The 24,374-nt window shown below is 45.8% G+C and overlaps 2 protein-coding genes across 5 annotated transcripts; both read right to left on the bottom strand.

Moving 5' to 3' along the window:
- Positions 1 to 380: 380 nt before the first annotated feature.
- On the bottom strand, positions 381 to 14,518 carry LOC106574167 (BCL2/adenovirus E1B 19 kDa protein-interacting protein 2). 3 transcript variants are annotated; one of them, XM_045719064.2, is made up of 10 exons: positions 14,345 to 14,518; positions 10,073 to 10,153; positions 9,831 to 9,889; positions 9,481 to 9,738; positions 7,562 to 7,759; positions 6,142 to 6,244; positions 5,908 to 6,039; positions 2,573 to 2,659; positions 2,289 to 2,387; positions 381 to 2,184 (listed from the first exon to the last, which is right to left on the bottom strand). In XM_045719064.2, exons 1-10 carry the CDS (start codon positions 14,386 to 14,388, stop codon positions 2,160 to 2,162), a joined length of 1,086 nt encoding a protein of 361 aa, XP_045575020.1. In that variant the 5' UTR covers positions 14,389 to 14,518; the 3' UTR covers positions 381 to 2,159. The 3 variants fall into 3 exon arrangements, with proteins under 3 accessions (XP_045575020.1, XP_045575021.1, XP_045575022.1); XM_045719065.2 differs by lacking the exon at positions 14,345 to 14,518 and adding an exon at positions 11,944 to 12,508; XM_045719066.2 differs by lacking the exon at positions 14,345 to 14,518 and adding an exon at positions 11,914 to 12,503.
- Positions 14,519 to 15,315: 797 nt separating this feature from the next.
- On the bottom strand, positions 15,316 to 23,623 carry LOC106606071 (prune exopolyphosphatase 1). 2 transcript variants are annotated; one of them, XM_082960103.1, is made up of 8 exons: positions 23,413 to 23,623; positions 21,104 to 21,208; positions 20,798 to 21,000; positions 20,420 to 20,604; positions 20,149 to 20,307; positions 19,895 to 19,989; positions 17,957 to 18,115; positions 15,316 to 17,793 (listed from the first exon to the last, which is right to left on the bottom strand). In XM_082960103.1, the coding sequence occupies exons 1-8, from the start codon at positions 23,449 to 23,451 to the stop codon at positions 17,407 to 17,409; spliced, it is 1,332 nt and encodes a 443-aa protein (XP_082816229.1). In that variant the 5' UTR covers positions 23,452 to 23,623; the 3' UTR covers positions 15,316 to 17,406. The 2 variants fall into 2 exon arrangements, with proteins under 2 accessions (XP_082816229.1, XP_082816232.1); XM_082960106.1 differs by having other exon boundaries at positions 19,922 to 19,989.
- Between the last annotated feature and the right edge of the window lie 751 nt (positions 23,624 to 24,374).

The raw sequence follows: 24,374 nt of genomic DNA, 5'->3' as shown, positions 1-24,374 counted from the left end.
GTAGAGGACGGGTGAAGGCTACGGGGTGTCTAGTAGAGGACGTTGTGAAGGCTACGGGGTGTCTAGTAGAGGACGTTGTGAAGGCTACGGGGTGTCTAGTCGAGGACGGGTGAAGGCTACGGGGTGTCTAGTCGAGGACGGGTGAAGGCTACGGGGTGTCTAGTCGAGGACGGGTGAAGGCTACGGGGTGTCTAGTGTTTTTGAACAGTAATATTCACTGGATGTACTTTGTATTACCACCTTTAACTCCAGTCCTACTCTGCTCAGAATAACCAGCAGTCTTTATGTCACACCTGAAGATTATTATTATTATTCCATCTTCACTTATTTACGTAAGCTTCTTCAACAACAACAAAACACACAAACAGCCCAAAGACGAGTCCCGTGATAACAGCTTTATTTACATGAACAACTGACGAGCAGACAGACCACCGGGACAAAGATGTGAATGCAGAGGAGTACAAAATAATCCCTGAAAAACAAGCAGCCAGATTCCAGTCGTTAACGAAGGACACCATATCTATCTGAGGCCATTCAGTTTCCTCCTCCACAATGCAACACAATTCTGAGTATTTCAGAACACCCAGCTGACATGAGCGATACCAACCACCATATAATCTTACTGAATACTAATCTGATTTAATACTGAATGCATCATCGTCTCATGTATTTAAGATCTGTTGTCCATAAATTTTAACTACCACCATTTTTTTTTTTTAAAGGAGTCTTTTGAGGACTTGTGTAGATTTAAAAACATCCCCAATGTGGTGTTGTTATAATTCAGTAGCAGTAACATTGAAAAAAAACACATTTCCAGTGGTAGCATTGTCATTGGTTACACTAATTGCACTGTTTGTCTACATAACCTGTTTCAAGTACTCATGACATCACCCTGAAGGAGGTAGTGATGCCGAAACGTTGGTAAATTCCTGGGAGTTTATATATGGAGTGTGAGACTTTATTTTCATAGCTTATAGTTTATTCGTTGTTAGTCAGCACCTCCACACAGACACATTTTTTCTGGGTGTGCGCCAGCTCATGTTTTTTAATCAGCATAAAGGACTAACATAAAACAATACATTCAATAGCTCCCTTTTTCAGAAAAATGTTTTTCATTTTCAGATGAATATTCTTCATCATCCCTAATTAATGGACAAGTCACTGTTCCTGTGTACGAGTTACAGTAAATGCAGGCAGTAGTATTCTTCTTCCATGGCTACCTCACTTCCTGTGGCTGTCAAAGCCCATTTCCTGAATGCCTGCAGCATTTCCATGGTGACACCCCTTCCTTTAAAATAGTGTAAAAGCCCTTACACATGTGGTAAGCAAAGCTCTAAAAAAATATATCTTAAAGTGAGAAGATCATTCAGCTATAGAAAGTATGGTTAGAAAATTAGAAAAGTACAGGTTGTTCAAGAGTTCTCTTACATAAATATTTGCTCTGAGGGTAGGCTATAAAAAGGCTTAGGTTTACAAGGTCAGAATAATACATCAGAATTTGTCATGCTGTAAATTCTGATTTATTTTATTAAATACACTTTGTCTCCATCTTAACCTAAAGTATTTGTTGCGCATCAATCACATTTTAGTAAACATTAAAAGGTGACATCCTAACAACCTGACAGTCAAAAGTGTTGTACTTGGCACTAGAGTGCAGTAAGCCCTTACAGATAAAGTAGCAGTAAATGTCAATGTGAGTTCCAGTGAAGGTAACTGTAACAGAAAACCATCTGGACCATTCATTTAACTCTAGTGTTAAATGTTGTGTTCAAACTGACTGTAGGTTGCTCCTTGATGACAGGTCTCACAAATCACTCTGGCATCAATACATATGATAGGGTTGCATTCAAGTACCACAAAATAGGGGCAGTTATGAAACTGTTGCAAAGCCAGTGGCTTGGGGAAGTGAACTTCTTTAGTGACGTTACGTTCAACGATGAACAAATAAAAGGTGTGTCTGTACACACAAAGTCTTTCATTTTCTGTACAACAAAAGTGCTGCACGTCCAAGCATACCTGCAGGGTGACATTTGGACTAGTTAACTTTTGAACTTGCATGGTAATTCAGCCCATAGTTCCTGGTCGTCTGCTGTCTTCCCCTCCTTCTCCTAGCCACTCAAAATGTCCGCTCTTTGGCTTCCCACGATATGTCCCTCACCTCACCCGTTCATCCTCACATCATACCTAGAGAAAACAAAGCACTTTTAATACGGGAATAATAATCCTACAAAGTAAAATTGTAATAACTTTGAGGCTAATATAGCTCTGAAGAGAAGCCAGTCACTCACTCTCGGATGCTGTCGGGGATCTGTAGGTGTTCCATTGGGATGTACTCGGACAGCTCCTGCAGGCTGTGAATGAAGCGGATCTTCCGGCTGAACTTCTCACTGTGGAGGGCACAGAGAGGTCAGAGGTTAGAGTGAACATCAGCATGGTCAAGGCATAGGCATATGCTGTAGCTGGATCTTCACAACAGATGGAGTGGGACTCACTGAAGCAGTGTGACTCGTTGAATCATCTTCTGAGGACTGATGTGGTTCAAATGAAATATGACTTTAATGGTTCTGCTCACCTGATGAAAGGCTTGACGACAGTGATGAGTGCTTTGATGTACCAGGCAGGGTGGACCACAAAGAGCCCCTTCAGGTCCTTCCTCAACCTGCCAGGAGAACCATCACCATGACTCCACAGACATTACATTTACATGACTCATCCACATTATTCAGGGCGAGTTACAATACGTGTCAAATACGTAGGTGGAAACAACCACATGATATGAGTAACATAGTGGCTGAGGCAGAATCTCTGGATGGAACACGGCGAATGTCTGTGATTTCGTAAACGATCCCCTAGGCATGGGCAGAAACCTGACGTCAATGTCTGTTTCTCTGAGTCACATGAAGAAAATCATTCACTTAGACGCCTCAGTAAACACCAGCCTTATGTGAATACAATAAGAATGTTCATCCTATGTGTAGTTCTCCTCTTAATGCCCTGGGAAGAGTGCCGTGATATACGGCTTTGAGATCTGACTCTGATGATATGACTCAAAAGCTCACGGTTGCATAGCAACTGCATTTGCCTCCCTCCAAATTGAGCGCGTGAGGTAACGTCTGAGGGCTGGTTTTCTCAAAGACACCAGTGTCTGGAAGTAGGTCTGGTCTCGTCCAAGTTCACCAGAAGACATGCTACAGATGGAGGATCTAAATTGGATCACCTGTTTGCAGGATAGCATTCCTGCAATGCAGGACATTTTTATGTAGTGTTTTTGAGGTTTAAAAAGGCTTCTGACGTTTTGACTTGATTTTCCCTTACGAAAAATATATCAACCCTTACACAAATGTCTAATTATAATCCACATAATAATTCACATTTCCGGTTGCTTCAAGATTATTTTCCTGTTGTAGCAAACTGGCTCAAATTAAGATCCTACATCTGTACCTTTGGCACTATAATTCCCTAAGGCAGGGTTTCCCAAACTCGATCCTGGGGACCCCCTGGGAGCAAGTTTTGTTTTTTGACCTAACACTACACAGCTGATTCAAATAATCCAAGCTTGATGAGTTGGTTCTTTGAATCAGCTGTGTAGTGCCTGGGCAAAAACCAAAACGTGCACCGAGTTTGGGAAACCCCACCCTAAGGTATATTAGGAGCAAGATGGTCAACCTGACGTTTTTCATGAATATTGTCTTCAATTGGGAGGCCACTGTGGTATGCACAGTGAATGTGGTGGTTTATGTATGGGAATGTTATGTTGTGGAGTGTGGCCAGTGGCCAGGCATGCAGAGACTGAGCACTGAGCTGCCTTTATATGGACTATGGAAACATCTCAGTGATAAGGAGGACTACATTACAGTAGAACCAACAGCACAGATACAGTATGAGACAACTGGCAAATATACCGACACGTGGATATACTTTAATACATTTATTTTTGATTGGATTTGTATTATTGATATTGATTATTGTACTGCGATATTGAGAGAGCCAGCACACAAGCATTTCACTGCACCTTTTATACCTGCTGGAAATGGTGTACGTGATGAATACAATTCGATTTTGCACACGCACACAGTCAGGGGTCAGAGGGTTATCTGAGGAATGTCCGGAGGGGGCACTTCCCTGTGGTAGAGATCCTCACAGCCCTGAGTCATTACACTACCCTGTGGTAGAGATCCTCACAGCCCTGAGTCATTACACTTCCCTGTGGTAGAGATCCTCACAGCCCTGAGTCATTACACTACCCTGTGATAGAGATCCTCACAGCCCTGAATCATTAGACTACCCTGTGGTAGAGATCCTCACAGCCCTGAATCATTACACTACCCTGTGGTAGAGATCCTCACAGCCCTGAGTCATTACACTACCCTGTGGTAGAGATCCTCACAGCCCTGAATCATTACACTTCCCTGTGGTAGAGATCCTCACAGCCCTGAGTCATTACACTACCCTGTGGTAGAGATCCTCACAGCCCTGAATCATTACACTACCCTGTGGTAGAGATCCTCACAGCCCTGAATCATTACACTACCCTGTGGTAGAGATCCTCACAGCCCTGAATCATTACACTACCCTGTGGTAGAGATCCTCACAGCCCTGAATCATTACACTTCCCTGTGGTAGAGATCCTCACAGCCCTGAATCATTACACTTCCCTGTGGTAGAGATCCTCACAGCCCTGAATCATTACACTACCCTGTGGTAGAGATCCTCACAGCCCTGAATCATTACACTTCCCTGTGGTAGAGATCCTCACAGCCCTGAATCATTACACTTCCCTGTGGTAGAGATCCTCACAGCCCTGAATCATTATACTACCCTGTGGTAGAGATCCTCACAGCCCTGAATCATTACACTTCCCTGTGGTAGAGATCCTCACAGCCCTGAATCATTACACTACCCTGTGGTAGAGATCCTCACAGCCCTGAATCATTACACTTCCCTGTGGTAGAGATCCTCACAGCCCTGAATCATTACACTACCCTGTGGTAGAGATCCTCACAGCCCTGAATCATTACACTTCCCTGTGGTAGAGATCCTCACAGCCCTGAATCATTATACTACCCTGTGGTAGAGATCCTCACAGCCCTGAGTCATTACACTTCCCTGTGGTAGAGATCATCATTACACTTCCCTGTGGTAGAGATCCTCACAGCCCTGAATCATTACACTTCCCTGTGGTAGAGATCCTCACAGCCCTGAATCATTACACTTCCCTGTGGTAGAGATCCTCACAGCCCTGAATCATTATACTACCCTGTGGTAGAGATCCTCACAGCCCTGAATCATTATACTACCCTGTGGTAGAGATCCTCACAGCCCTGAGTCATTACACTTCCCTGTGGTAGAGATCCTCACAGCCCTGAATCATTACACTTCCCTGTGGTAGAGATCCTCACAGCCCTGAATCATTACACTTCCCTGTGGTAGAGATCATCACAGCCCTGAGTCATTACACTTCCCTGTGGTAGAGATCCTCACAGCCCTGAGTCATTACACTCCCCTGTGGTAGAGATCCTCACAGCCCTGAATCATTATACTACCCTGTGGTAGAGATCCTCACAGCCCTGAATCATTATAGCATTCCTGTGATATTCATTTTTAACATTTACATTTTAGTCATTTAGCAGACACTCTTATCCAGAGCGACTTACAGTAGTGAATGCATGCATTTTTTTTGTACTGGCCCCCCATGGGAATTGCTATATATTCCACACGAGGGGAGGAGAAGCAGAGATAGGACAGGAATAAGAGCCCTCCCATTACGTCCTCCCATTCTGTCCAATACCTGGACCACAGCAGTGCTATACAGAGAACCATAGGGCCACTTGCCCCCTCCTCTGGACTCTTTCAGTACAACAGCAGAGGGAACCTTGTGAGAGAAAGAGCAAGAAGAACGTACTGTACCTTCTGTCAATGGAGGTGTAACACTGTCGCAGCCATTTGATGGCAGGCATCTTATTCCTGGGAGCCATGCTGCACAGGTACACCATGACATAGCCTTCTGACACCATCAGGTCCAGCGTCCCCACTATGTACCTGCACCGTACACACACCCCCAAATAAGAAACAAAAAGTACTTTGATTGTCATCTTTAATTGAGACCTCAACACCAGAGGGTGTTTGTCCGTCTACACTGACCTGAAGAGATTGTCCATGACGTACTCATAGTTCTCCACCGTGTTCTCTGGTAGGTAACAGGAGGAGAACGTGATGATGGCGTTCATAGCCTCCCCGTAATAACCTAGGAACACAGAGGCATACCTCATGAGATACAGCACATGTATATCACATAGAATTACATAGCGAAGAATGACAAGTTCCAACTGTGGGAGTATAGACGGAGTACATGTTGAACTGCTACTGTGTTAAGTACTGCTAATGGGGGTCCTAATAAAATACTGAAATACTTAAGGCAAATGTATTTCTGTTTGAACTCTTGTTGTTTGACATCATGATGAGGTAACTTGATTGGGCCCAGTAAGGCTGTTCAGAAAATACATACAATCTTATAGTCAAAGGAAGTCATTCCCCTCAACCTAACATACTATTATTTTAGGGGTATAAACAGTAATATATAGATGGATTCACCTGGATTCACACTGAGTATACCAAACATTAGGAACACCTTCCTAATATTGAGTTTTCCCTCAGAACAGCCTCAATTTGACGGGGTATAGACTCTACAAGGTGTCAAACGCATTCCAGAGGGACGCTGGCCCATGTTAACTCCAATGCTTCCCATAGTTGTATCAAGTTGGTTGGATGTCCTTTGGGTGGTGGACATAGGATACACATGGAAAACTGTTGAGCATGAAAAACCCAGCAGCGTTGTAGTTCTTGACACAAACCAGTGCGCCTGGCACCTACTATTTAAAGATATATATATATTTTTTAAATGTAACCTTCATTTAACTAGGCAAGTCAGTTAAGAATAAATTGTTATTTACAACGACAGCCTACCCCGGCCAAACCCAGACGACGCTGGGACAATTGCGCGCCGCCCTATGGGAATCCCAATCACGGCCAGATGTGATGCAGCCTGGATTCGAACCAGGGACTGCAGTGACACCACTTGCACTGAGATGCCGTGCGTTAGATCGCTGCGCCACTCAGGAGCAACCATACCCTGTTCAAAGGCACTTAAAGCTTTTGTCTTTCCCATTCACCTTCTGAATGGCACACATACACAATCCATGTCTCAATTGTCTCAAGGCTGAAAAATCCTACTTTAACCTGGCTCCTCCCCTTCATCTACACTGATTGAAGTGAATTTAACAAGTGACATCAATAAGGGATCATAGCTTTCACCTGGATTCACCTGGTCAGTCTATGTCATGGGAAGAGCAGTTCTTAATGTTTTGTATATCAGATAGAATTACATAGGGCAACTGAAAACCATTCCCTTTCACTGAGGCCTGTCGTTTTCAGCAAATGCATAAAGTGGGAGCTACACAACAGATGCTGAGTCATATGCACTCAGCTGGACTCAGTTATGGAAGCTTTGATTTTACAGGCTGGTGAAGTAGCTACTTGACAGTCATCTTCAGCTGTGTCTCACCTCCGTGGGAGAGCACCTGGAGGTATGGCTCCAGGACACTCATGTTGACGTGGTACTCCTGTCCTGCAACGCAGAACCTTCTCCAGCGGCGCCCCCTGTTGTCCACCTGGTCTAGCTCCATGGAGCCCATCTCTGCCTGCTCCATCACCGAGGTGCCTGAGACACCATCCTCCCCCCGGCCCAGCCGCGGCAGGTCATCTGGAGAGTCATCAGAGGTCAGATGAAGGTCAAGAATAGTGGGATTAGATTGTGCAAGCATCATACCATTCCATTTCAGAATGGAATTCAGAATTATAAAATGGAATGGAATAGAAGAATTCTATGTTCCAAATTGGAATTTCTCTCTCTCTCTCACACTTTCTTTCCTACTCTCTCTGTTTTCTGACCTCCCACTACAGTTCATTCTACCCCCACACCCCCTCAGTCTCTCTCCCCACCCTCATACCTCCCACTCTCGCTTTCACCTTCCCACTCCAGTTCTCTCTCACCCTCCCACTCCAGTTCTCTCTCACCCTCCCACTCCAGTTCTTGTCTCCTCTCTCACCCTCCCACTCCAGTTCTTGTCTCCTCTCTCACCCTCCCACTCCAGTTCTGCTCTCACCCTCCCACTCCAGTTCTCTCTCACCCTCCCACTCCAGTCTCCTCTCTCACCCTCCCACTCCAGTTCTCTCTCACCTTCCCACTCCAGTTCTCTCTCTCTCACCTTCCCACTCCAGTTCTCTCTCACCCTCCCACTCCAGTTCTCTCTCACCTTCCCACTCCAGTTCTCTCTCACCTTCCCACTCCAGTTCTCTCTCACCCTCCCACTCCAGTTCTTGTCTCCTCTCTCACCCTCCCACTCCAGTTCTTGTCTCCTCTCTCACCCTCCCACTCCAGTTCTTGTCCCCTCTCTCACCCTCCCACTCCAGTTCTTGTCCCCTCTCTCACCCTCCCACTCCAGTTCTTGTCCCCTCTCTCACCCTCCCACTCCAGTTCTTGTCCCCTCTCTCACCCTCCCACTCCAGTTCTTGTCCCCTCTCTCACCCTCCCACTCCAGTTCTTGTCTCCTCTCTCACCCTCCCACTCCAGTTCTTGTCTCCTCTCTCACCCTCCCACTCCAGTTCTTGTCTCCTCTCTCACCCTCCCACTCCAGTTCTTGTCTCCTCTCTCACCCTCCCACTCCAGTTCTTGTCTCCTCTCTCACCCTCCCACTCCAGTTCTTGTCTCCTCTCTCACCCTCCCACTCCAGTTCTTGTCTCCTCTCTCACCCTCCCACTCCAGTTCTTGTCTCCTCTCTCACCCTCCCACTCCAGTTCTTGTCTCCTCTCTCACCCTCCCACTCCAGTTCTTGTCCCCTCTCTCACCCTCCCACTCCAGTTCTTGTCCCCTCTCTCACCCTCCCACTCCAGTTCTTGTCTCCTCTCTCACCCTCCCACTCCAGTTCTTGTCTCCTCTCTCACCCTCCCACTCCAGTTCTTGTCCCCTCTCTCACCCTCCCACTCCAGTTCTTGTCCCCTCTCTCACCCTCCCACTCCAGTTCTTGTCTCCTCTCTCACCCTCCCACTCCAGTTCTTGTCTCCTCTCTCACCCTCCCACTCCAGTTCTTGTTTCTTCTCTCACCCTCCCACTCCAGTTCTTGTCTCCTCTCTCACCCTCCCACTCCAGTTCTTGTCTCCTCTCTCACCCTCCCACTCCAGTTCTTGTCTCCTCTCTCACCCTCCCACTCCAGTTCTTGTCTCCTCTCTCACCCTCCCACTCCAGTTCTTGTCTCCTCTCTCACCCTCCCACTCCAGTTCTTGTCTCCTCTCTCACCCTCCCACTCCAGTTCTTGTCTCCTCTCTCACCCTCCCACTCCAGTTCTTGTTTCTTCTCTCACCCTCCCACTCCAGTTCTTGTCTCCCCTCTCACCCTCCCACTCCAGTTCTTGTCTCCTCTCTCACCCTCCCACTCCAGTTCGTGCATGCTGTCAGGGAAGTTGCAGGATTCGCTGTCCGAGGGCGTCTCCAGGGCCTCCAGGTTGATGTCCAGCTCTGTGTCATCTTCGTCGGGTGAGAGGGCGGCGGCAGAGTACCCGGTGTCCCCCGACTTCACGCTGCGGTCCGCTGAGTCGGTGCGGGACAGGGTCAGGCTGAGGGTGGGCGCCACCAGACGCTTCTTCCTTATGGGGTTTTCTGACAGGGCCAGGCTAGTGGGTGGAGCTGGGGGAGTAGCATACACACAGGTATTGTGGGATATGGTGCAGTGCTTTTGGAATTAGGCCTTTGCAGACATATGGGTATTAGGGATTTACCTGGTCTCTCTGCATTTTCTCCTGGGGTCTCAGGACTATGGGCATCTTCAGGAAGAGGTCTAGGGGGGATTACAAAATACTTGAAAAAGCTTAGTACTGCTTTCTTACCTAGTCATAACCAAAAAGCATTCTTTGCAGGGACCTAAAATATTGTTTAAGATTGTCATGGTGAACAGGCTGGGGTTTCCAGTTCATGTGGTCAGGGGGTAAGGTGAAAGGTCAGGGTTAGGTTTGTCTCTGACCTGGGGAACTCCTCATCCTGCCATTCCTCCCTCAGCTCCATGTCCTGGATGTAGGAAGCAGCCTTCGCCCCCTCTGGACTCCTACAGAACAGACAGCATATCACAGTACATTCAATAGTCTTCAAATGCTTTGCTGTACATGCTGTAATAATCAAAAGATTCAACAACTGTCTATAGTCCTTAAGAGCTCAAATAAGACAAAGTCTGACAGACACTGATGAAGGCCACTGCCCAAACGCATGTACCATGTTTTTAATGTGATGATGCCAAATTAATAAAGTCTTATTTGTAAAGTCCCTGTCCAACATTACGCACGAATCACAAGGTCCAATCATTGCAATATGTTCATTGGTCACCAGGGGAGAACGACTGCCCCCTCTCATTGAAACCAAGGAAGTTCAAGGCCGACTGTGGTACTGCAGGCATTGTTAGCAGAAAACAGGATTATAGGGATGGGCATTTGACATTTTTTGATTGTTCTAGTACTCGCATAATGTGCATTTATTTATATGCCACCAGTGTGAAACAATACCTAATTTATCATAACCATTAGTGCTATATAAGATGAATTTATTGAAACTGTAAAATCAACTGGTTATATTATGTGGTGGAACACAATCTTCAAAAAGGCAGTAACATCAGCAGTGGCACTTGCATAGAAGCCTATGGCTGTGCAATGGCATAGCATTGTTTTGTTCATTTAACAGACAAGCCACTCTTACTTCCCAAGCCCTTATCACAGTCAAGACACACCTTGCAAGCAAGCACCCGCCCCACACACACACACACCCACCCACCCACCCACCCACACACACACAGAGAGAGAAGAGTCCTCAAGTTCTCCCTCAGCTCACTCCAGTGCTCAGTGAGTACACAGACACAATCACGTCCAAGTGCAGAAGAGTGAGAGAGAAAAACTAACAATGTAGAAGCTTGCAACTTGTCTTACTCCATGTGTGTCCTCTGGCTGTCATTGGTCTAGACTGCCTCTGCCAGTGGACACACTTGACAAGGTTTCAGGACCACTGCAAGAGTCAAACAGCACCCTCTGTGACTGTGCCTCCAGTACTCCATGGAAGAGTGGTTCACAAAGTGGCCAACACACCCTTAGACCCACCAGCTGCATGCATAATGCATGCACCCTTGGCACATATGTACAGTATGTCTGCTGATCACTTCCCTATATTGCGTTAACATTTACATTACATTTACGTCATTTAGCAGACAGTCTTATCCAGAGTGACTTACAAATTGGTGCATTCATCTTATGATATCCAGTGGAACAAACACTTTACAATAGTACATCTATATCTTTTTGGGGGGGGAGGGTAGCGGGGTAGGGTTAGAAGGATTAGTTAATCCTATCCCAGGTATTCCTTAAAGAGGTGGGGTTTCAGGTGTCTCCGGAAGGTGCTGAGGGATGGGCATTATATGCATTTGGTTTGCTAACTTGCTAAGTGGCTAGATGTCAAGATCAAGCTTCTTGGTTACAGTAGATAGTCTTGGTTTAGAAGACTCCCAGCTGTCACTTAAAAATTAAAACAAAGTGATAAGCAAATGCTAGATGCACCAATAAATTGGCAATGATAAAATAATTATAATATGTCCAACTGTAGGCCCTATATAGAAAGAAATGAAGAATCGTGAAACTACAGTAAGTTTATCCATATAGTTTAAGCACTTTTAGTGTCATTACACAGTATTAACATGTAGTAAACTAACTTTGCACAACTGTATTCAAGCCGTCAACTGGATTATACATTGCTTCCACATCAGCTTCCCGTCTCCAACTTAGTTCTACAGTAGTTACACAATGCCTTTGTAAAGAAAGATAGACTCACCGATACACAAAGCAACTGAGCATAGACTACCTTTCACCCTTTCCTCTGTATAAACGCGCACTCATGCAGACATCATGATTAAAAGATGAGTAAAAAAACGTTTAAAAAATGTTGATAAAGAAGATAAGTCATTTCAAAGTCGTCAATTGTAAACACTCCGACGTTCGCACAAGTACAGTGTTCTGACGACCCAACCACACAGCAAACAATACATTAGCTTAGCCAATCAGAGGGCTTTGTACGTGCTCGGCTGGTGACACGTTCACCACACCTGAGTGACTGAGAACTTTCTGATCTATCACTCATCGCAACTGGTAAACGCATCAAAATGAGCAGATCCGTAGAGAAATAGTTGAGTATCTCAATGCAGCAGAGTCTCAATCTCTTACCACACTGAAAGGAAACACATTTCGGCAACAATAACAGTTCCTGTTTACTCAACTATCATTAAAAAATGGTATTGCCTTCTCCTGATTTGTTTTTTTTACGAGAATGACACATCAATATATCCATCTCGAGAGCCTGTATGTGTATGGTTTGATGAGTCAACCCAGCTGAACTCGTGACAGTAAGGTTTAGCTGCGTTGGTTTGTGAGATGTGGTCTGAGTATAAACTCATATATTTAATTATATAAAATGTGGCCGTCCCGTTATGACGTGATCGTTGTGGCACTGAATACCTGAACATCTTGTGAGATTGGAACATAGGGGGTTTACAGGGTGTGTGTGTGTGTGTGCGTTTGTGTGCGTCTCTGTGTGCAACCAACCAGTGAACAGATCTCAACTCAATTGAACACTTACGGGAGATTCTGAGCGCTCATGAGACAGCGTTTCCCACCACCATCTACAAAACACCAAATGATGCAATGTATCGTTGAATAATTGTGTCGCATCCCTCCAATAGAGTTCCAGATACTTGTAGAATCTATGCCAAGGCGCATTGAAGCTGTTCTGGCTCGTGGTGCCCAACGCAATATTAAGACACGTTTGGTGTATTTTGGCAGTTACCTGTAGACGCGTGTAAAAAAAGCTGTTAATAGCTGCTCGTGGTGGGAAGGGAAGACAACCTCTGTGTTCTTGCATTGTTCCCGATGAAGCATGCCTATGGTGTATACTCTATCTTCCATTGTACTCTATGTTAAGGAAACCTGATCTTGTGATGGCCACGGCCTGTCGAGGCGGTTATTGAAGCCTCTGCCTATAAGAGGACAGGAGTAGATAGCGGGGATTAACCTAACGCAAAGAAAACTCCGATTCAAACTCCCTTTCCGACATCATTATAATGTCAAAATATGTTCCTTCATCACCTAATATGGAGTTTCGCTGAGCAACTCTCATATTTACTCCCGTTACAGCCGGTATGTAGCCTTCTTCCAAAAAGCAACGGAAAAAAATGCCTCTTCACCTCTAATCTATCGATAACTCCAATCTATCCACCTCCGGCAGATAGACTGATGACAATATACAGAAGAAGGGATATGGAAGGAATTCGGAGGCAACTAATGATGACATCAGAGATACAGTGGCAGTATTTCTGTACCTCGCAGTACAAGTATAAGACAGAGACTAAGATCAGTATGTTTCATTCCAATTACCGGTATATTAATTATAGGCCTAAATCAAATTTCTATCTAGTGGCATTATTACTTCACCCCAGACACTGTTCGTGAATCCTGTCAACAGCTCACAAAATACAGTGGTGGAAGTTTCCCTTTAGTCCATGTACATCTTAGTTATAAAACAAACATTGGCAATTACTAAGCCCATGCATGAATCAAAGCTTTGTCAGCTTTGCAACGCCAGCGATTCAGCACTGAGGAAGTCATTAGAGCAGAGACTCCCAGGACGGATGCCATCTTTATCGTCACTACTGGCCTGGTTAGTGTCAGTGGCTTGTGATTTCCCATTTCTCCTTTTGTTATTAACCCCTGTCCATTGTCCAGAGAGCAGGTCATATGACATGGAGTCTAGAGGGTGTAAAGGAGATAGATACAACACTCACACTTCTGTACTCCATATTTCCCTCTAGCAATTGAAATTCACTACTCCATATTTCCCTCTAGCAATTGAAATTCACTACTCCATCTTTCCCTCTAGCAATTGATATTCACTACTCCATCTTTCCCTCTAGCAACTGATATTCACTACTCCATCTTTCCCTCTAGCAATTGAAATTCACTACTCCATCTTTACCTCTAGCAATTGATATTCACTACTCCATATTTCCCTCTAGCAATTGAAATTCACTACTCCACATTTCCCTCTAACAATTGAAATGAGCTGAAACACTGATAATACTTAGTTTTTGTTTCAGGAAACCCACACCGCTATGAGCGTCACTTCACATTTGTTACACACACTGGTTGTGAAACTATGGGTTTCCACAGAATAAACTAGCACAGTGGTAGATACATTCAGTTTAATCACTTACCCATTTAGCATGTACTGGTCCCCCTGGTCTGTATAGGTCCCCATATCGTCCACCCTGTGAGTGAGATCAGATGATTATTACAGCACTGAATGGGTACCTCCAGGAACTAGTGTTTCTGGCAAAACAAGACAGCCTGCTGGCTCATCTGCCTTTCTCATGAGGAAGTCTGTTGATGTGGGTGGGTGTGTTTGTGTGGATGTGTCAGTGAATTCACCCTCTTCCTGTCCCTACAGGTTTTTCTGCATTTCAGCAGGACCTGTTGTGGTTGCTTCCCTATTGCCTAAGGCTAAGCTCACCTGGGCAGCTATGGTGCTTAGTCGTCAGATTGAAACATGTTTAGCTAGAGCCTCGCAGATAGAAATGCACAGCATAGAATAAACAGAAACATTTGTACTCTGCATAATGGAGGTTTGTCCATTCTATACATTACATTTCTATCTGCAGTGTTCTAAACATTGCATCCAATTGAATGTGCCTCAGTTCTCCCACAGTCAGGGAGGAGTTAAGGATAGGAGGGAGGTAGGCTTGGGCAATATACCGTTTATAACAGGGTATTTAGAAAAATACCAACGGTATGATTTTCAATACCATTATTTGGGTTGGGGGCACCCCCACCTCGCAGGGCCTGCCGCGTTGCAACTTAAGTATAACTATAAGAAATACATGATATCCAGCTCAGGCCTCCAGCTATGCATTTGGTTTGCTAACTTGCTAAGTGGCTAAATGTCAAGATCAAGCTTCTTGGTTACAGTAGAGACATTCAATGCCCTCCTGGATCAAGATCCCTGTTGCCTAATTTGTTTTGTGCATAAAAAAGAAGTGTGCACTTCCGGTAATACGTATACCCCGGTATGGTACAGAAACGGTATGACTCTAGAGGAAGGTAGACAGTAGATACCACACTGGGAAGACCTCCATGGTCCCAACATCCTCCACATCACACATACTGAGTTGAAATAACAAAGACAAAACAGGATAAGAAACTTTAATACTATTTAACCCTTTTCAACATTTCAGGTGAAACCATTACATTTCTAACTGTAAAACTTTAGTCCGCTGGTTTCCAAATGATTAAAAACTGATTGTCCTTCATAACATCTGCTAATGGTCTAACCTTGACTGAAATCTACTCTACCTTTTGGTGCAGATTATAGCTAGATCTCAACACTGTTCTCATCAATTTGGAGCATTTTATGAAATAAACAGTCATTTAATTAGACTACATCAGGCCTGGAAGTACCTTGAGTGGTTCTGGGGAGTCCTAGTCTCAGATAAAAGAGATCAAAGTATTATATTCAAATTAACATGACATCAGCAATATCATTGGTACCAAGTGCTTTAACACAATAAAGCGGAAGTTACAGTATCTTCTTGCGATACAATTGCATATAATCAGATAATTCTTAAATAATATTTTTTTTAAATTATGTTTACATACATTTGCAGTATACAAAATCTTTCATTTGGAGAAGATACAGTATTATAATGGTGTTTTGAATCAGAAGAACATTCAAAACGGATTTATTATCAATAAAACAGTCAGTCAAGGAATAATGTCTAGCTATCTCTAGCAATAACTATTCAACACAAACACTTTACTTCAACGTCAAACTGCTTATCAATTATGTAAAATCAACACTGCATATCATGCAGAGTGACACTTTATTTGGACCGTCCATCTGTAGATGCTCTACAGACTATCACATTTCAACTATGTACTAAACGCCAACCTTAACCTAACCCTAAACTTAACTCTTTGCCTAAACCCAACTATTAACCCTTACCCTAAGCTTAGTAATAAGCTGCTTATCAACAGATAGTTTGACCATCTGTAGAGCATCTACAGCTGGACTATCCAAATAAAGTGGGGCCGCATATTGGTTTAGGCATCTATCATAAAAATCTTTCTATACACATTAGTATAGGGCACAGTGCCTAGATGTCAAGATCAGGCTTCTTGGTTACAGTAGAGACATTCAATGCCCTCCTGGATTAAGATCCCTGTTGCCTTTGTACACAGACCACATATTGGTTTAGGCATCTATCACAAACATTTTCATATACACATTAGTCTAGGCTGCACACACACTCTTGGGGAGATGAGAGAGAGTGGATCTATTTTCTCAAATGTATTTCCCGGAAACATTTTTCCATTAACAGAGTTCCCACGTAAATGTCTTATTCCCATTTAAGGATGAAAGCATCGGTGTCACTAATATTTGATTATTTAACCTTTATTTAACGAGGCAAGTCAGTTAAGAACAAATTCTTATTACAATGACGGCCTACCCCGGCCAAACCTTAACCCGGACGACGCTGGGCCAATTGTGCGCCGCCCTATGGGACTGCCAATCATGGCCAGTTGTGATACAGCCTGGAATCGAACCAGGGTCTGTAGTGATGCCTCTAGCACTGAGATGCAGTGCCTTGGACCACTGCGCCACTCGGGAGCCCCCCCCATATAAAGCACAGGTGTCACTAACGTAAAGCACGGGTGTCACTAACGTAAAGCACGGGTGTCACTAACGTAAAGCACGGGTGTCACTAACGTAAAACACGGGTGTCACTAACGTAAAACACGGGTGTCACTAACGTAAAGCACGGGTGTCACTAACGTAAAGCACGGGTGTCACTAACGTAAAACACGGGTGTCACTAACGTAAAGCACGGGTGTCACTAACGTAAAGCACGGGTGTCACTAACGTAAAACACGGGTGTCACTAACGTAAAGCACGGGTGTCACTAACGTAAAGCACGGGTGTCACTAACGTAAAGCACGGGTGTCACTAACGTAAAGCACGGGTGTCACTAATATTTTCAATACATTTCCATCATCTCCAATATGATTGCCAGTGGATTGTTTACTCCTCTGGATTGGGAACAGTGTGCCTCCCAGTCCTTGTCCCAGCGGATCAATGTTGTGCCTACCTTAACACCCTGCACAGTCACAAACAATCTGTACTGACTGGTCTGAATCCTGTTGCGAGAGCTCTCTGACCATCCAGCTGTTATACAGGTTAGTGAGCTTGGATGCTCCGCTGACCACAGGAGTGTGAGTGACATCAGAGTCCCCCTGCGTTCTCCTCTTCGCTGGCCATCTTGCTGAACTTCTCCGTCAGAGCTTCAGCGCTGATCTTGGGCAGCCCGTTGTCAAGGGGACAGCCCTCCACCAGACTGTTCATAGGGGTGGGGGGGAAGTAGGAGTCCTCCTCTATCCCAGCGTCCTCAGTGCACGCTCGTTGCCGTGGTGCCTCGTAGCTCTCTTCTAGGTTCCCACCTTGCACCTCTCTTCGCTCCCTGTCCCTCAGGAAGTCCTTGATGATGGGCAGCACCTTCTTCCTGGAGGCCAACGTGTTTCCCTGGAGATAAGCCCTGATGTCCGAGTAAGGGCTGCTCATTGGACTCAGGCTCAGACTGGGGCTCCGGGATTGCTCCAAGGCTTGGCTCATCTGCAGGACAACAAAGACCGTTCAGTTCATCATATAAAGTAGACATTGTAAAAAACAACACTGGCAACCCAAAGCTTACTATCAACTCTTCATAATGACTTACTTTAACTCTAGATAGTCAACTCTATGGGATCATGTCTGATTGGGATGGTGTAGTTCTTACCTCCCCCCTGTAGAGGGTGCTGGAGCTGTAGACGGCCAGCTGCCTGAAGGGCTCCTTGTTATTGTTGAAGGAGATCGTCATGGCCACCACCAGGTTGTAGCTGTGCTTGTGGCAGAACTCACAGAGCTCTTGCTGTAAGCTTTGTCTCTGTAGAAAAGCCTGAAGGACAACATTTATAGATATTACAGTTTGTTTGTGAATCTCAGTATAAACTCAAGTGCACCTGTTGAGTCCCTTTATAAGTTCACATGAAGAGACGGCACAGGGTTTGTGCCTTTTTACTTGTGGTTCCACCTGATTGGACATGTGGGGGGGTGATCTTCATGAACTAGGTGCAACATCCCACCTTTACGTTTTGAGTGTCTGAAGGGTGCGTCAGGCAGTAACACGGGGAAGTGTCTGAAGGGTGTGTCAGGCAGTAACACGGGGAAGTGTCTGAAGGGTGTGTCAGGCAGTAACACGGGGAAGTGTCTGAAGGGTGTGTCTGGCAGTAACACGGGGAAGTGTCTGAAGGGTGCGTCAGGCAGTAACACGGGGAAGTGTCTGAAGGGTGCGTCAGGCAGTAACACGGGGAAGTGTCTGAAGGGTGCGTCAGGCAGTAACACGGGGAAGTGTCTGAAGGGTGCGTCAGGCAGTAACACGGGGAAGTGTCTGAAGGGTGCGTCAGGCAGTAACACGGGGAAGTGTCTGAAGGGTGCGTCAGGCAGTAACACGGGGAAGTGTCTGAAGGGTGTGTCAGGCAGTAACACGGGGAAGTGTCTGAAGGGTGCGTCAGGCAGTAACACGGGGAAGTGTCTGAAGGGTGCGTCAGGCAGTAACACGGGGAAGTGTCTGAAGGGTGCGTCAGGCAGTAACACGGGGAAGTGTCTGAAGGGTGCGTCAGGCAGTAACACGGGGAAGTGTCTGAAGGGTGCGTCAGGCAGTAACACGGGGAAGTGTCTGAAGGGTGCGTCAGGCAGTAACACGGGGAAGTGTCTGAAGGGTGCGTCAGGCAGTAACACGGGGAAGTGTCTGAAGGGTGTGTCAGGCAGTAACACGGGGAAGTGTCTGAAGGGTGTGTCAGGCAGTAACACGGGGAAGTGTCTGAAGGGTGTGTCAGGCAGTAACACGGGGAAGTGTCTGAAGGGTGTGTCAGGCAGTAACACGGGGAAGTGTCTGAAGGGTGTGTCTGGCAGTAACACGGGGAAGTGTCTGAAGGGTGCGTCAGGCAGTAACACGGGGAAGTGTCTGAAGGGTGTGTCAGGCAGTAACACGGGGAAGTGTCTGAAGGGTGTGTCAGGCAGTAACACGGGGAAGTGTCTGAAGGGTGTGTCAGGCAGTAACACGGGGAAGTGTCTGAAGGGTGTGTCAGGCAGTAACACGGGGAAGTGTCTGAAGGGTGTGTCAGGCAGTAACACGGGGAAGTGTCTGAAGGGTGTGTCAGGCAGTAACACGGGGAAGTGTCTGAAGGGTGTGTCAGGCAGTAACAAGGGGAAGTGTCTGAAGGGTGTGTCAGGCAGTAACACGGGGAAGTGTCTGAAGGGTGTGTCAGGCAGTAACACGGGGAAGTGTCTGAAGGGTGTGTCAGGCAGTAACACGGGGAAGTGTCTGAAGGGTGCGTCAGGCAGTAACACGGGGAAGTGTCTGAAGGGTGCGTCTGGCAGTAACACGGGGAAGTGTCTGAAGGGTGCGTCAGGCAGTAACACGGGGAAGTGTCTGAAGGGTGCGTCAGGCAGTAACACGGGGAAGTGTCTGAAGGGTGCGTCTGGCAGTAAGACAGGGAAAGACTCTGATAACTTGAGGACTGTGTTCAGTTTAGATCTGAAGGTGAAACATGTGCATTGTGAGATGGCATACTGCAGTAGAACTGGGTACATGATAGTATTTGAACCATGTTATTATCCACCAGTAGTAGGTATAACCTTGTGATGTATCACATAGTGAATAGTTAAGATGCACCTCCAGTGTCATATATATCACACTGACTGCCAGTTTTAAATCTCCTTCCGATGCCACCTTCATGTCTTTCAGTAGCATCTGTTCTGTGGTGAGACCTGGGAACAAGGGAATACGAGCAAAAAAACATTGTAGGTCTCCCTCTCCTTCATACGTAAACATGGCATTGATATCATGGGATGATTATCGTTCTAATCTGAGAGGCAAAAATCACATCCACAAGGCTGAGCTTCAGGTATTCATCCTGGGGTGTTTACCTGACACGTCAAATTTAGCATTCTGCAAGGACTGGAAGAGGACGCCCCTTGGTGGCAGGTTGGGGAAGTGCGTCTCCAGGAGGACAGCGTACTGGCTGTCTTTAGGGGTGACTTTCCCTGCCTCTGGGGCCATGTTCACACAGTCTAACACTATGGTGCCTGTGATCACAAAGAACAGGATGTCAGTCTCTTCACACAGTGACACAGTTAAAGGTATAGTTCACCAAATACTGACATGATTTCCACATACATCAGTTATATTTCTGGTTACCATATAAGAGCTGGGCCACCTGTTGGTCGAGGACTTCAGGGGCTTTCTGGATGATCCGTTCTGTCACCAGGGTGGTGCAGGAGCCCACTGTCTCCACGGTAACAGGACAGGAGGGAGAGGGCTTCCTCTCCAGGAGGTGATGGTCGATCACCTCCAACACCGCCTCCTCTAGATCACGGTCAGAGCTGCAACAGACAGACAGACAGACAGACAGACAGACAGACAGACAGACAGACAGACAGTCAGCCAGGCTATTTCAAGGAGTCTCTAGGTCAGTGTAGCTTTTGTAGAGATACAGGTGATGATCACATGGGGAAGTGTTTACGTCCTGGATGACAGTCAGTGGACAGGGGTTAAGGTGTCATGGTTGACCCTGACCTGGGCAGCACGTTGTGGTCCACCAGTGTGAGGTCCAGCCGGCCGGCCCGGTGTAGACTCCCCAGGTCCACCTCGTCCCGGAACACCAGGTCATCCTGGGAGAGGCCACTCTCTCTCAGCAGGAAGGTATTGTCCGTGCGCAGCGGGAACTCTTGCCGGGGAATGTTCAGAACGGGAAGAGGAATTTTCCCAGAATCAAGTGTCTGGGAGGGGGGAGAGAGAGGTGTTATAACACCTGACACTTGCTCTGTTGAACCATTCTCAACACATGGGTCGGGTCCAAATGATGGGGTGGGTTACTCTCACCTTGGACAGGAAGTATGCGTAGGCCAGAGCTGACACCATGGAGTCCAGGTCACAGGCCTCGTTCCCCAGGACCACATGGAACCCTGGGCTGCCATCTGCGTTCCCCTGAGGAGGGTAGAGTGAGATGAAGACAGTCACAAGAATATCCAACTCCTATGAGGGGATTTACCATGAGAAAATACAGGGCAGTCTATCCATTACTCTTGTAATGGGCCTTCAAAGGCAATCAGATGTGTCTTAGTGAGTGGACAGTGCTATGTGGACAGGCTGTGTGTGTGTGTGTTGTAATGTCAATGCACGTCACGATGATGCTGTTCACTGGAGATTAGGTACTCTCGGTTCTGCACAATGTCCCCCATCCTAGAGTAAAACCCTGGACACTGTTTGAATAGCCTTCTGAAGGGTCAATGGCAGATCCCAGTGCAGCCTAAAGTGGATGAGCTAAGGGCTGACTTCATTCCCCTGCCTGAAGGCTCTGGCTAGCTCTTTGTCAATTAGCCTTAGGCTAATTCCATCAATGACCTCAGTAGAGCAGACTGTGATGTAATGGCTAAGCTACATGACGGCCTGCTAACTCCACTACATGTTCTTGTTGAATGTTTTAATGTGGAGTTGAGAAACAAGTAGGGTGTTTCATTTTCCCAGAGCATGGCCGTCTGTGACAGCGGCACGAGTCATGGGTGCCAGAGCTAGGGCCTAACAGAGACAGCTTGTTGCGATAACAAAAGCCGGTCATGTGACAATTAGCCAGTCTACAGCCTGAAGCCTAGCAGCAGGTAGCCTAGCAGTTAAGAGCGTTGGGCCAGTAATCGAAACGTTGCTGGTTCTAATCCCCGAGCCGACTAGGTGAAAAATAAAATCGATGTGCCCTTAGAGCAAGGCACTTAATCCTAATTGGTCCTGTAAATCACCCTGGATAAGAGTGTCTGCTAAAATGTTCCCAGTCAGTGAGGGGATTATTAACATGCTCCTCTCCCCTGAACACTCAGTAGGTCAGCATGGAGGTATAGGGAAGGGACATCAGCCATCTGTTGCAGATTAAGAGTAAACAGAGTACTGAAGTAACTCAACTAGACAGGTGAAAGAAAATTCTCAGGAAGCATCCACCATACGACCCAGTCTCATCTATCCACCATACGACCCAGTCTCATCTATCCACCATACGACCCAGTCTCATCTATCCACCATACGACCCAGTCTCATCTATCCACCATACGACCCAGTCTCATCTATCCACCATACGACCCAGTCTCATCTATCCACCATATGACCCAGTCTCATCTATCCACCATATGACCCAGTCTCATCTATCCACCATATAACCCAGTCTCATCTATCCACGATGTTTTCAGATTGATGCAGAAGGAGAGGAAGCCACTGTTAACTATTGAAATGCACCGCACCTGTCTTTCATTTGCCATTAGACTTCTCTAAACCCAGCCTCCCCATGTACACACTGGATAGCACATCTGCAATAAGAGCCCTCTGTGTGTGCTGGTGCTGACTTCTCTTCCCCCTCACTGAACACTGAGTAAATAAGGTGTGACCTCTGAGGCGCTATAAACACCATCTGATCTCACTCATCTTGATAGGGCTTGTTTTGAACCCAAACAGTGCTCTTTTCCTTAAGGTCAAGAGCACAACATCAAGACCCTGAAATTAAAGCCATCGTATAAATGTAAGTGTGGGAGACATGCAACGCAAAACAATGCACGTGGGCATATTGACACCTGAGAGGCAGCTGACAGGCAGCTGACCCTACAAGAAATCTACTTTCATGTTCCATTGCAATTGAACAATTATATTTGTTTGAATATCACTGAAATATATTAATGCAATATATAATGCAACATAATGAAGCAGTGTATGAGTTACATTTAACGCAATTATGTGATCACGTGACAGTGCTAATTTACTTGGCTAGCCAACTAGCTAGCTGTAATTACAGTCTATGTACAGTACAAATGTAGCTAATGTACGGTGACAACTGTCTCAGTCGGATCTAATTTGTTGCGCATGCACGAGCCCTGAAGCAACACCGTGACCATGCGGCGGGCTGCTGTCACACTGCCCTACTGTTTTTAAATGACAAGTCTTTCGACTTGATCTACTCGGAATTTAATGTCTAGCTGGCTTTCTCCTGATATCTCTGAAAACTACACTAATTGAATTTGACCATCAAATGTACATGTCGAAGTTATTTAGAAGACTACATATCTAGCTGACGTTACCCGTTAAGACAAACTAAACATTGAAAATGGATAAAGCAAGCAAACGGCGCGACCACCAGAAACATTCGATGTTCCTACCTTCAGCACATTGCGACAGCTTTTTAAAAATATATCCATGGTTAACGGATGCACTACGTAAAGACAGTCTGAAATTACAGTTTGCTAGTTGTCTTTGTTGCATATAGCTAACAATAGCTGTATCTGCACGTCTCAGGAATAAACTGTAAGTTTGAAATGTTAATGTTCAAGAGTGGTGCGTGACTCGTTTTGGGCTGAAGTGACGTTCAAAGACGTGACGTGGTATTATGGGTAGTGTAGTATGAAATATGGTTTACAAACTGGTCGTTTCAAAGAGAACTGTTGTAGCAAAGATTTTTATAACTAAAGCAAGATAGACCACAGCCTCTCGCTTCCAATGGGAACAAATGAGCCATAGTGGGCAGAAGAAGCAAGAAGGGGGGCAGAGCCAAATACGAGCTAGCGAGATCCTATTGGCGCGTTCTAGCGTTATCTTCATATTTCTGTTAGGGAACGCCTACTCTGAAGTGCGCGTGTGCAATAACTTAATTTGCATTTGCACTCCCAAAGAATGCGACTTTTGAAAACTTTTGCAAGGGTAAAGTCTACAAACCTTAGTCCACTCTGTTCATAACATATTCCAGTTTTGGGAACAGAAAACTGTATTGAGATCAAATGTTTCATCGGTAGTGATTGGAAACGCCAAGCGGATGCTTCACATTTAAACATCCAGTGAAATATCTGTCTCGTTGTTCTATCTGTGGTAAGTAGTGTCGAGAGGTTTGTGATGGGATGCCGCTAATGTCAGAAGTGACTTTTAGTACCAGGTTAGGATAACTTACGCAGCAGGTTAGTATAATTAACGTAGCAGTTTAGGAGAATAGGTTAAGTTTATGAAAAGGGTTAGGGTTAGCTAACATTATCCTGACGCAACTCAATAGTTGACGTCACTTTGACATCAGTGCCATCCCTTCTAGACATGACCAGTGTCTATAGGATGTAAAAAGAGTGTCATGGGACCA

This window comes from Salmo salar, chromosome 02 (genome assembly GCF_965601325.2).
Source record: "Salmo salar chromosome 02, fSalSal1, whole genome shotgun sequence".
NCBI classification, from domain to species: domain Eukaryota; kingdom Metazoa; phylum Chordata; class Actinopteri; order Salmoniformes; family Salmonidae; genus Salmo; species Salmo salar.
The sequence above is the reverse complement of the archived record's forward strand: the minus strand, read 5'-3'. Positions and strand labels throughout refer to the sequence as shown.